Source organism: Sus scrofa, chromosome 2, assembly GCF_054392235.1.
Source record: "Sus scrofa isolate SSC_HxYL_T2T_F1_AM1 chromosome 2, Sscrofa_HxYL_maternal_Yorkshire_Landrace_v2.0, whole genome shotgun sequence".
NCBI classification, from domain to species: Eukaryota; Metazoa; Chordata; class Mammalia; order Artiodactyla; family Suidae; genus Sus; species Sus scrofa.
Genome location: NC_139384.1, coordinates 93073179 through 93085477, shown reverse-complemented (window position 1 = coordinate 93085477; position 12299 = coordinate 93073179). Strand labels below are relative to the sequence as shown.

The window sequence follows — 12299 nt, the reverse complement described above, 5'->3', positions numbered from 1 at the left end:
CCCCCATTCTCATGGGTAGATACTAGCCGGTTTCGTAACCCACTGAGCCACAACGAGAACTCCCTCTACTGTCTTCCTTTTGAGAGATGATGTGGCAAGAGTGGTTTTTTTTTTTTTTTAATAGATGCATCTATGTGAGAAATGGAAGATCAAGATCTTAATTTCCCCACCGCTATCTTCCTGGTCAGTGAGCCTCAAACCTTAACACACACCAAAATCACCCAGAAGGCATGAAACAGATTCAAGAGCCCCAACCTTGAGTTTCTGGGGTAGGCCCCGAGAATGCGCATTTCCAAAAGCTCTCAGGTGATGCTGATGCTGCAGGTCCAGGGATGGCTCTGAGAAGTGCTGCTCTGGGTGATTCTTAGGGAAGGTCTGGCCCTATTGCTGGAGGTTTCGCCTTGAAGACGGATTTCTTCCCCTGCTCTCACCCTCATCCAGATTATTCAGACCGGTGCCCTCTAGTTTTCAAAAAATAAAAATTTCCCAATCTCTTTTGTTCAAAACAAGAAGGGATTTTTCAGCTGGAACAGAAATGATGGTTTATAAAAGGGGTACATTGAGGTCCGGATTAGTAATCCCCAACAGTGGTGAAACTTTAGAAAAATCGAGGCAACTGGGAAGGAAGGAGGGGAAGAAGGAAGTCAAGAAGGCAGGCTGCCCAGGCCTCATACCCAGATATTCTGATGTAATTGGTTCAGGGTGGGCTCCTGGCAGGATTATGTTTTAAAAGCTCCCCATGTGACTCTAATTTTCAACAAGGGTTGAGAACTGCTGGTCCCCATCACTGGTTCTCAAGTTTGCTTGTGTACTGGAAGTACTTGGCAAGTTTTAAAAATACTGATACCTTCCTCCTACCTTCTTCTTTTTTTTTAATCTGGAGAATAAGTCTATTTTAGGTATAGTAGGCAAACCAAGAGCAGGGGAAAATACATTGTATAGGCCCAGGCAGGGCTGAGGTTAGCTCTCACCAGTCATATCAAAGCAGCTGTACAAAAAGGTGTGGGACTTTTTTTTTCTTTTTTTAAATAAAACCTGTAAAGCACTCCTCAGTTCTTTCTCACCTGGTGGTGCCTGGCTAGCCTAACTTCAATTCTGGCTAAATCCAATAATCTGGAGTTCCCATGTGGCTCAGCAGAAACAAACCCGACTAGTATCCATGAGGATTCAGGTTTGATCCCTGGCCTTGCTCAGTGGGTTGAGGATCTATCGTTGCCATGAGCTTTGGTGTAGGTTGCAGATGTGGCTCGGATCCTGTGTTGCTTTGGCTCTGGTGTAGGCCAGCAGCTGTAGCTCTGATTCAACCCCTAGCCTGGGAACCTCCATGTGCCACAGGTGCTGACTGCCTCCTGCCTTCACAGGTTCTGGTTTATAATTGGATGTAGCCTGGGGATCCAGAGCATTTCAATCTCCCCAGGTGATTCTAATATGTCTAATAGGCAGACCGGTTTGAGAACCACTATTCTAGGTTTAATAAGTCAAATAAGTAGCTTGGTCCACCCACCTCCAGAGACTCTCCAGAGAACAGTTGTTCTCGAAGTGTGATCCCCGGACCGGCATAAGCATCACTTGGGAACTTCTTCCAAACGTGATTTTCAGGCTCCATCTCAGACCCACTGAATCAACAATTCTGGGGGTGGGGTGCAGCAGTCTGTGTCATCACGAGACCCCCAAGTGACTGTGATACCCCCTGAAGTCAGAGAACCACAGCTATATTATCATTGCTGTAACTTGAGGATCCCAATCGCCATCCCCTCAGAGACCAGCCGGAGCAAGAACCAAGGGCTGTCCGTCCTCTGAATTTGGGGCAATACCAAATCTCCAGTTTCCAGGTGAGTGATGCCAAAATTCTTAATGTGACAGTTTTTATATATTCTGTGAAGCTTTTGTTGGCTGGAAACTGGCAGCATTAAATTGGAAAATCATTTACCAGCTGCAGCTGTGATCTTGGTCATAGTGACAAGCAAAGAAGAGGTGACAGAGGGACAGCAATGTAAACACTGGCTGCTCTTGACTGTGCTGCGAAACAAGAGCATGAAGTAGGGGAAAAGGGAGAAGGCAAATGTCCGTGTTGAGAGGCCAGAAGTCTGGGGGATTTTCCTTGGGTGGTAATGCCCTTCGCGTTTGTTATAACTGCAGGTGAAATCTATTTTCCTCTTTATTTTTTTTTATAATTTTTAAATGTCTCTTTATTTTTTTAACTTTTTTTTTTTTTTGTATTTTCTAGGGCCACACCCGTGGCATATGGAGGTTCCCAGGCTAGGGGGCCAGTTGGAGCTGTAGCCGCCGGCCTACACCACAGCCACAGCAACGCCTGATCCTCAACCCACTGAGGGAGGCCAGGGATCGAACCCACAACCTCATGGTTCCTAGTCGGATTCGTTAACCACTAAGCCACAACGGGAACTCCTATTTTCCTCTTTATAGGGACCTACTTCCTTGCTGAGGGCAGAGCTAGTGTATACTGTGTAATGGCTGAAAAGAAACCTCCCTGATTGCGGCAGGGCCAGGCAGAGTAACAGATTCCCAAGCGGCCTATACAAAGGAGACTTAACCTGCTTGACAAAAGACTCCTTTGCTTACCCCCCAAAAACCAGTTTACTCTAATTTATTTCACCCTAGGGTTAGATGTTGTGAATCCTGAGGTGATGACAGCATAGAATCGGCCTTCAAATAGATGACAGTCCATTGGAGGGGAGAGGTGAGCAAGTATACTTCTACATACTCTGTGCTGATTGCTGCGTGAACAAGTCGGAACACAGAGGGGAGAAGGATTAATTCTGGATGGGGGGGTGGGAGTGTGGTCATCAGGGAAGGCTTCATGGACACAGACTCTGGAGCTGGACTTTGGAGGGAGAATAGGTAGGGAGTTAGGGTGGGCTGAGGGTTTTCAGCCTGGACCATGGCTCAGTGGGGTGAAACAGCATATTGTGTATTGTGTACTATCGGTAGTCAGGATAGTTCATGAATCCTTTCATTGCCTTGGAAAACCGTCAGTCATAGAGTTTCCAGGTATTTTGCTGGGAACCCAACAGTGCGCGTTTGAGCTCTCCGACCAGTATAAAAAGATGAGATGGGAAGTGACAGGGAGGCCCCTGTAGCGTTGAGCAGGGTCGAGGGCCTTTTTAGGCTATGCTTAAGGAACTTGACTTTGATCACCCTGATCTGTAGTTGGCAAACCTAGCTGATGACCAAAATTACCTGGGCAGCGTCCAAAAACAAATTTTGGGGCCCTTCCTCTAGATGTTCAAATTCGGCAGCTCTGGGTGTCAGCCCTGGTGAACAGGAAGGGAAATGTGGTCTGGGGGAAAAGAGGCTGGGAAAAGCCCAATGGCAGGAGTGAGCAATCCTGAAAAGCAATCTGAAGAATCAGTTCAGTGGCTTGTGTGGTAACTAGGTTTCTACTCCACATTCTTTTTTTATTACCCCACTTTAAAAAGGAATGTGTAGGTTTTTGAGACTGGCTTTTGGGCAACATTTTTTCAGTGGTTGGTATGTGCAAAACTTCTGCTGATGTGCACTGGGGCAATACAAGTGTTAGCAGTGCCGGTCTGGGTTTGGCAGGAGCCCCACCTATGTATAAAGTTTATTTGGCACAGTAAGAGTTCTCTGAACTAATAACAGTAACGGCAACAAATGAGGCATGATAGGATTTATTAATAAGTACCAGTACAGTAGGTACTTATTCATATGTTTTCCCCCAAATCGATAATAACACATGCCTACTGTACTCTGAAAACTATAAGATGCTGATGAAAGAAATCAAAGATGACACAAAACAGAAGGAAAGACATACCATGCTCTTGGATTAAAAGAGCCAATATTATCAAAATGACTATGCAAAGGCAATCTACAGATTCTCAATGCAATCCCTATCAAATTACCAAGGACATTTTTCACAGAACTAGAACAAAAAAATTTTTTTTTGGTCTTTTTGTTTTTTAGGGCTGTACCCACGGCACATGGAGATTCCCAGGCTAGGGGTCCAGTTGGAACTGTAGCCTCTGGCCTACGCCACAGCCACAGCATTTTGGGATCCAAGCTGCATCTGTGACCTACACCACAGCTCACAACAATGCTGGATCCTTAACCCACTGAGCAAGGCCAGGGACTGAACCTGCATCCTCATGGATCCTAGTTGGGTTCACTAACTGCTGAGCCACAATGGGAACTCCAGAACAAAATATTTTAAAGTTTGTTTGGAAGCACAAAAGACCCAGAATAGCCAAAGATATCCTGAAAAAGAAAAATGGAGCTGGAGGAATCAGGCTCCCTGACTTCAGACTATATTACAAAGCTACAGTCATCAAAACCATATGGTACTGGCACAAAGACAGAAAAATAGATCAGTGGAACAGGATAGAAAGCCCAGAATTAAACCCATGCACCGACAGTCAACTAATCTATGATGAAGGAGGCAAGAATATACAATGGAGAAAAGACAGTCCCTTCAATAAGTGGTGCTAGGAAAACTGGACAGTCACATGTAAAAGAATGAAATTAGAACACTTCCTAACACCATACACAAAAATAAACTCAAAATGGATTAAAGACATACATAGAAGACCAGACACTATAAAGCTCTTAGAGGAAAACATAGGCCAAACACTCTCTGACATAAATGACAACATCTTCTTAGATCCACCTCTTAGAGTATTGACAACAAAAACAAACACATGGGGACTTAAAAGTTTCTGCACAGCAAAGGAAACCCTAAAAAAATGAAAAGATAACCCACAGAATGGGAGAAAATATTTGCAAATGATGTAACTGACAAGGAATTAATCTCCCAAATTTATAAACACCTTCTGCAGCTCAATACCAAAAAAATGAACAACCCCATCAAAAAATGAGCAGAAGATCTAAACAGAGAGTTCTCCAAAGATGACATACAGATGGCCAAAAAACACATGAAAAGATGTTCAACATCACTCATTATTAGAGAAATGCAAATCAAAACCACTATGAGGTACTGCCTTACACCAGACAGAATGGCCATCATCAAAAAGTCTACAAACAAGAGCTGGAGAGGGTGTGGAGAAAAAGGAACCCTATTACACTGTTGGTGGGAATGTAAATTGGTGCAACCACTGTGGAAAACAGTATGGAGATTCCTCAGAAAACTAAAAATTGAACTACCATTTGATCCTGCAATCCCACTCTTGGGCATCTATCCAGAGAAAACTATGACTCAAAAAGGCACATGTACTCCAATGTTCATTGCAGCACTGTATACAATAGCCAAGACATGGAAACAACCTAAATGTCCATCAACAGAGAAGTGGCTAAAGAAGATATGGTACATATACACAATGGAATATTACTCAGCCATTAAAAGGAAAGAAATAACGGCATAAGCAGCAACATGGATGGACCTAGAAATTATCATGCTAAGTGAAGTTGGTCAGACAATGAGACACCAGTATCAAATGCTATCACTTACATGTGGAATCTAAAAAAAAGGACAGACTAAACTTTGCAGAACAGATACTAACTCACAGACTTTGAAAAACTTACAGTTTCCAAATGAGACAGGTTGGGGTGGGGGGGATGCACTGAAGGTTTGGGATGGAAATGCTATAAAATTTAGTTGTGGTGATTGTTGTACAACTATAAATGTAATAAAATTCATTGAATAATTAAAAAATAAATAACTGAAAAAGCATAAAAAATGTGTATCTAAATTTATTTTGCATGTAAAATAAAACTAACAGGTATGAATTCCTCTGAGTGAAGACAAAGACTGGTCAGAGTTCCCTTCATGGCTCAGTGGTTAATGAACCTGACTAGGATCCATGAGGTTGCCAGTTCAATCCCTGGCCTTGCTCAGTGGGTTAAGGATCCGGCATTGATGTGAGCTGTGTTGTAGGTCACAGATGCGGCTCAGATCCCGAGTGGCTGTGCCTGGCAGCTGTAGCTCCAATTTGACCCCTAACCTGGAAAACTCCACATGCCATAGGTGTGGCCCTAAAAAGCAAAAGGAAAAAAGACAAAGACTGGTGAAGATTGAGCCCACAGGTGCTAATAGTGAGTGTCTATTACAAATGAGCAAGAGAGCTTAGAGTGAATCCTTGGGCCAGAAATGATCATTTGTTGGAAGTTCTGTTAGGAAGCACTCACCGTTCAAGCACAGCCTCTCATTGCCTTGGGAAAGAGTCAGTCAGAGTTTCCAGGTGTCTTGTTTGGAACCAAACAATTGGTATTTGGCCTCCCTGACCACTATAAACATAAGAAACATATGATAGTAGTTTTCCCCACAAATTATATGTTTTATATGTTGTGAGCTGACTTATATGAAATGAATAATATAAGCTGTAATAGGTTCACATCATTAAACATTTTATATCATAATGTGGTAGGTTTTATTTTCCAGTGATAGCAAGTGACAGTATCTCTCACAAGCACTTTTTTTTTTTTTTTTTTAGGGCTGCACCCACAGCATATGGATGTTCCCAGGCTAAGTGTTGAATCAGAGCTGAAGCTGCCGGCCTATGCCACAGCCAAAGCAACGACAGGTCTGAGCCTGTCTGTGACCTACACCACAGTTCACAGCAATGCCGGATCCTCAACCCACTGAGTGAGGCCAGGATCAAACCCGCAACCTCATGGTTCCTAGTCGGATTCGTTTCCCCTGTGCCACGTTGGGAACTCCCCACATGCATTTTTTACATGGTGATTTTGACACTCTGCTCATTGAGAGTTGGGGTGTCTATGTTCCTCTTATGAATTAAATTGTTTCCTTCAAAGTTCACATGTTGAGGTCCTAACCCCAAGTATCTCAGAACATGGCCTTATTTGGAGGTAGGGTCTTTAACCAAATTAAAATGAAGTCATTAGGATGGACCCTCATCCAGTATGACCAGTGTCATAAAAAGGGGGGAATTTGGCCACAGAGGCACAGACAGGGACAGTGATGTGAAGACATAGGGAGAAGATGGCCATCTCTAAGCCAAGGAGAAAGGTCTGGAGAGATCCTTCTCTCATAATCCTCAGAAGAAAATAACCCTGATAATACCTTGATTTGGGACATCTAGCTTCCACAATGGTGAGATAGTAAATTATTGTTTAAACCACCCAATCTGTGGTACTTTGTTATGGCAGCCTAACAAACCAATACAGTTCCCTCCCCTTGAATCTGGGGGACTTATGACTACTATGGAAATAACATGTGACTTCCTAGAGGTAGGTTATCAAAGGCAATATTGCTTCCATTGGCTCTTTTGAGGGAGGCTGGTAGCCATGCTGTGAGGAAGCCCAGGCCACCTGAAAAGGTAATATGTTGGTATTCTAGTCAACAATCCCAGCTGACAGCTAGCATCCACTGCTACAGATATAAATAAAGACACCTTCAGATGATTCCTGCCCCCAGCCCTGGGTTACCCCAGCATTCACATTGTCCTAGCTGAGTCCCCAGGTATTGCAGACCTATCTCTGTCCCTCATGGATTCCTAACAGAAGTTGTATGCATAGTAAAAAAATGGTTTCAAGTCTCTAAATTAGGAAATAATAATTTATTTTAGTAGTTGGCAAAATGTCTTTGTTCGCAAATTTTTATTTTACATGGCTGGTGTTTTTGTTGAAACCGTCAGGTACCTTAGCTCCTAGACGATGGTCCTTATGTCTCAGCCCTTTATGACATTAGGCCCAGACATTCGTCAAGAACAATAGGTGACCATAGTTTGAGTCAATTTAATAGACCTAATGAATGAATTTTAAACAAACCAAATAGGACAGGCTCCTGTGGCTCAGGGGTGACAAGGGTAGGAATTTCAGAACAACTTCTGAGATGGCTAGGTGTTCATTAGCAAGGTTAGTGCAGTTTGCCTGGAGCAGGGGAGGAAACTTACAGCCCAATAAGGCAGTACTTTCCTCATTTGGAGCATAGTCCAGTGGGGTGGGGGGAGCAGAGGTGCCAGTTTGTTAGAGGGGCGATCAGTATTGGCTGTTCTAGAAGAAGACTGGGAAGCAGACTGTGGCAGGATCTAAAATCTCAACCAAATTAGGCAGCACTGCCAGCCTGATTCCTCCACTGTTCGGTGTCTGAATCCCTCACGAGCAGTTAGGAGACATGGACTCACTTTAAGTATCAAACATAAGGAGAATGTAATCTGCCCATTTACTTCCTAGCTCACTCTTTTTGGTTTTTGATTTGCCTTTTCTTGTTTTTAAACAAAATTCATTTTGAAAAATTTCAAATTTTGTCAGGGATGGGGGAATTTTTTTTTTTTTTTTTAAGAAAAAGCTTTGTTGAGGAATAATCCACATACAACACACTACACGTAGAATCTAAGTCTTAACATAAGTATATACTGGTGGCACCATCACCATAATCAAGATAGTGAATATAACTATCAGTCCCAAAAGTTTCCTTGGCCGTTTAAACTCCTCTCTGTCCTTTCCCACCAGGCTGAGGATGAGGGTGTTTTTTGACCAGCACACTTTAGCCTTGCTTGGGAGGAATATTGCTCCTAGTGGCAGAGTATGGTAATAACACCATGCTTGCTGGGGAAGGCTGTCTCCTGGATAAGGAGAGAAGTGGAAACTCAGATTCCGTACAAGTGGAATGAGGGTGTATGTGTGTGTGTTTTCTTGCAAGCCCTTTCTTGACTACCCTGGAAAGACCTTATTAGACTGTGGTTCTGTTATCTGGGAACTTGAGTTCAGTTTCTCCTATTGCCACATGCTGTTCACACTGATAGGTATTGTGTAGGAGATAAGAGGGATGCTTTCCAAGCAAGCAAGAAAGAGAGGGATGGAGGGAGGAAGAAGAAAACAGAAAATAACATTGGTGAGCATGCAGATAAATTGTTGGGAATACATAATGGTGTAACAGTAAGGCAATTCCTTTTTTTTTTTTTAAGTTCCCAAATAAAACTGATTTATTTTTAACTTTTTTTCTTTTTAAGCCTGCACTTGTGGTATATGGAATTCCTGGGCTAGGGGTTGAATCAGAGCTGCAGCTGCCAGCCTACTCCACTGCCTCAGGATCCAAACTGCATCCTCAACCTGGGCTGCAGCTTGCAGCTATGCCGGATCCTTAACCCACAGGGTGAGGCCAGGGATCAAACACACATCCTCATGGACACTACATTGGGTTCTTAACCTACTGAGCCACAATGGGAACTCCATATTTTTTACTTTTAATCTTAATTAAAAAAAATTTTATTGGGGTATAGTTGATTTACAATGTAGCTTCAAGTTTACAGCCAAGTGAATCAGTTATACATATATCATTATTTTTTCCCCACATAGTTATTACAGAACATTGAGTAGACCTCTCTGTGCTATACAGTAGGTCCTTGTTATCTATTTTATATATAGGAGAGTATATGTGTTAATTCCATCCTCCCAGTTTATCCCTCCCCCCGTGGTTTTCCCTTTGGTAACTCTGATTTTGAAATCTGTGAGTTTGTTTCTGTTTTATAAATAAATTCATTAGTATCATTTTTATTGGATTCCATATATAAGCGATATTTGTCTTTGACTTATTTCACTTAATGTGATCATCTCTAGGTCTATCCATGTTGCTGCACATGGCTGAGAAATATTCCACTGTATATATGCATATATGTGCCATATCTTTATCCATTCCTCTATTGATCAACACTTAGATTGTTTCCATGTCTTGGCAATTGCAAATGGTGCTGCAGTGAACATTGGGGTGCAAGTGTCTTTTCAAATCATGTTTTCTCTGGATATGTGCCCAGGAGTGGGATTGTTGAGTCATATGGTAGTTCTATATTTAGTTTTTTAAGGAACCTTCATACTGTTCTCCATAGTGGTTTTACCAATTTACATTCCTACCAACAGTGTAGGAGGGTTCCCTTTTCTCCAAACCTTCTCCAGCCTTTGCTGTGTAGATCTTTTGATGATGGCCATTCTGACTGGTGTGAAATGATACTTCATTGTGGTTTTGATTTGCATTTCTCCAATGATTACTGACGAGTATCTTTCTGTGTGCTTTTTGGCCATCCATCTTCTTTGGAGAAATGGTAATTTAGATCTTCAGACCATGGCAATTCCTTAAAAATAATCATATAATCTAGCGATTCCACTTCTGAGTTTATTCCCCAAAGAATTGAAAGCAGAGACTCAAAGATATATTTGTACACTCATTTTCATAACATCATTATTCATAATAGCCAAAAAGTGGAAGCAGGAGTTTGTGGCTCAGCAGCAATGAACCCACATAGTATCCATGAGGACTCAGGTTCAATCCCTGGCCTCACTCAGTGGGTTAAGGATCTGACGTTGCTATGAGCTATGGTACAGGCTGCATACATGGCTTGGATCCTGTGTTACTGTGGCTGTGGTATAGGCTGGCAGCTGCATCTCCAATTAGACCCCTAGCCTGGAAACTTCCATTTGTCATGGGGGTGGTCCTAAAAAGACAAAAAAAAAAAAAAGTGGAAGCAACCCAAGTGTCTGTCTGTGGATGAATAGATAAGACGAATGTGATATATACATACAATAGAATATCACTGTATTAAAAAGGAAGGAAATTCTGATGCATGTTGCAACATGGATGAATCTTGAAGACATGCTAAGTGAAAAAAGGAAAGACATGCTAAGTGAAAGGACAAATATTGTATGATTCCACTTCTATGAGGTACCTAGAGTACTTAAGTACATGGAGAAATTAGAATGGTAGTTACCAGGGGCTGGGGGGAAAGAGGGGGATGGGAGCTACTGCTTAATGAGTACAGAGTCACAGTTTTACAGGATTAAAAGAGTTCTGTCCATGGGCAGTGATAACGGCGGCATAGCAGTGTGAATACACTCAATGCCACTGAAAGTACACTTAGAAATGGTTAGGATGGTAATTTTATGTCACATGTATTTTACAATAATAATAATAACAATAAAATGAGAGAAAAGAGAAAGTTTTGTGTGGAATATCTGGTCTGATCAGAAAGTTAAAGTGGACATGCTTTACTTTTTTCTAAATTTTAAAACTAATGCATGCAACAGAGAACTTCAGCCATTTTGATAATATTTTCTTTCTTAAATCAAGCAGTTGTACCTTGGTGTTGTTGTATTTTAAAAAATATATATCTTTTCACCTACAATATATCACAAACCAAAATTCAGGAAGTAAAAGTGCTTATTCATTCAACAAATACTTTGGAGGTGCTTAGTCTAGGCCTGGCTAACTGCCCCTGTTTTGTTTGTTTGTTTGTTTGTTTAAGCTTCATTGAAAAATAGTTCATTTACAAGGTTGTAATAATTTCTGCTGTACAACAAAGTGATTCAGTTATACATGTACAGATACCCATTTTCTTTCAGATTCTTTTCCCACATAGGTTAGCACAGAATATTGGGTAGAGTTACAGCAGTAAACAAAGCTGACACAATTCCCCCCTTCATGGAGCTTACAATCCTGTGGAAGGGTTGTTTGGATGGAGCACTTTTTATACAAATGATTATTTATTTGAGATCCATTCCTAGAAGCAGAATCACTGGGCCCAACAATATAAACGCTACAAGGCTCCTACTACATGCTGCCAAATGCCTTCCAGCCCATCAGCAAGCCGTAGGGAAGTCCGTTTCCTCATACTTTACCAGCTTTAGGTCTCTTCCCCCACTTTAGGGGGAAAAACAGTATTTGTCTAATTTGCATTTCTCTAATGACTGGCGGTTAATATAATTATAAACAAGGTAGAACAGTCTTTAAACATTCTTGTCTCCCTATTCTTCAGATACGCTTATTTAAAAAATCAATTTGTAAGGACTATTTTTGATTTTATTAAAATTCTCTGGGTCACATTTGTTGCAGTTATTTCTCCCATCTGGTCTTCTTCCCTTTGCTTCCATTTATATCTATTTTTACACAATTTTTAGATAGCAAAAACTATCCATCTTTTTCTCTATGATTTATTCCATTCTTTGATGCTTAAAAGTGTTTACCCATTCCAAGATCCAACTTCTGTATTTTTCTTCATTAAAAATGGCTTCATCATTTGCATTTATTTTCAAATAAAATATTACATCTGGGGAACAAGAGGAGGAGAAAACACCTAGATTTTGAAAAACCCTCCCCAAGTGAGATATCCTTGTTGTCCTCTCCCCACTTCTAAAGAACCACCAGTTTTAGTCGCTTGGAGTTTATTTTAATATGTGGGATAAGTGTCTACCTTTTTTTTTGTGTGTGTGTGTGTGTACACACACGCCCAAGAAAAGTTAATCAACTGTCCTATAAAATTTACTGAAAAACTCCTTCCTTCCCCCTCTAAACTGTCATATGCTAAGTAATCCATGTTCACAGTTTATGGCCTGTTTCTGGACTCTACAGTTTTCAC

At 41.4% G+C, this 12299-nt stretch overlaps 1 protein-coding gene across 2 annotated transcripts in view; it reads left to right on the top strand.

The window, feature by feature from the left end:
* LOC110259400 (uncharacterized) overlaps positions 1-12299 on the top strand; it is a 49742-nt gene that overhangs the window by 29799 nt on the left and 7644 nt on the right. The window contains exons 2-4 of one of the 2 annotated variants that reach the window (XR_002341738.2): positions 125-1832; positions 2623-2701; positions 4815-5672. Coding sequence is in view for 1 of the 2 variants with exons in the window: in XM_085013803.1 (XP_084869929.1) it covers positions 2678-2701 (24 nt within the window). In the remaining variant the exon portion in view is untranslated. Of the gene's footprint in view, positions 1-124; positions 1833-2622; positions 2702-4814; positions 5673-12299 lie in introns of those variants that run through there. The other variant, XM_085013803.1, reaches the window with a different exon arrangement.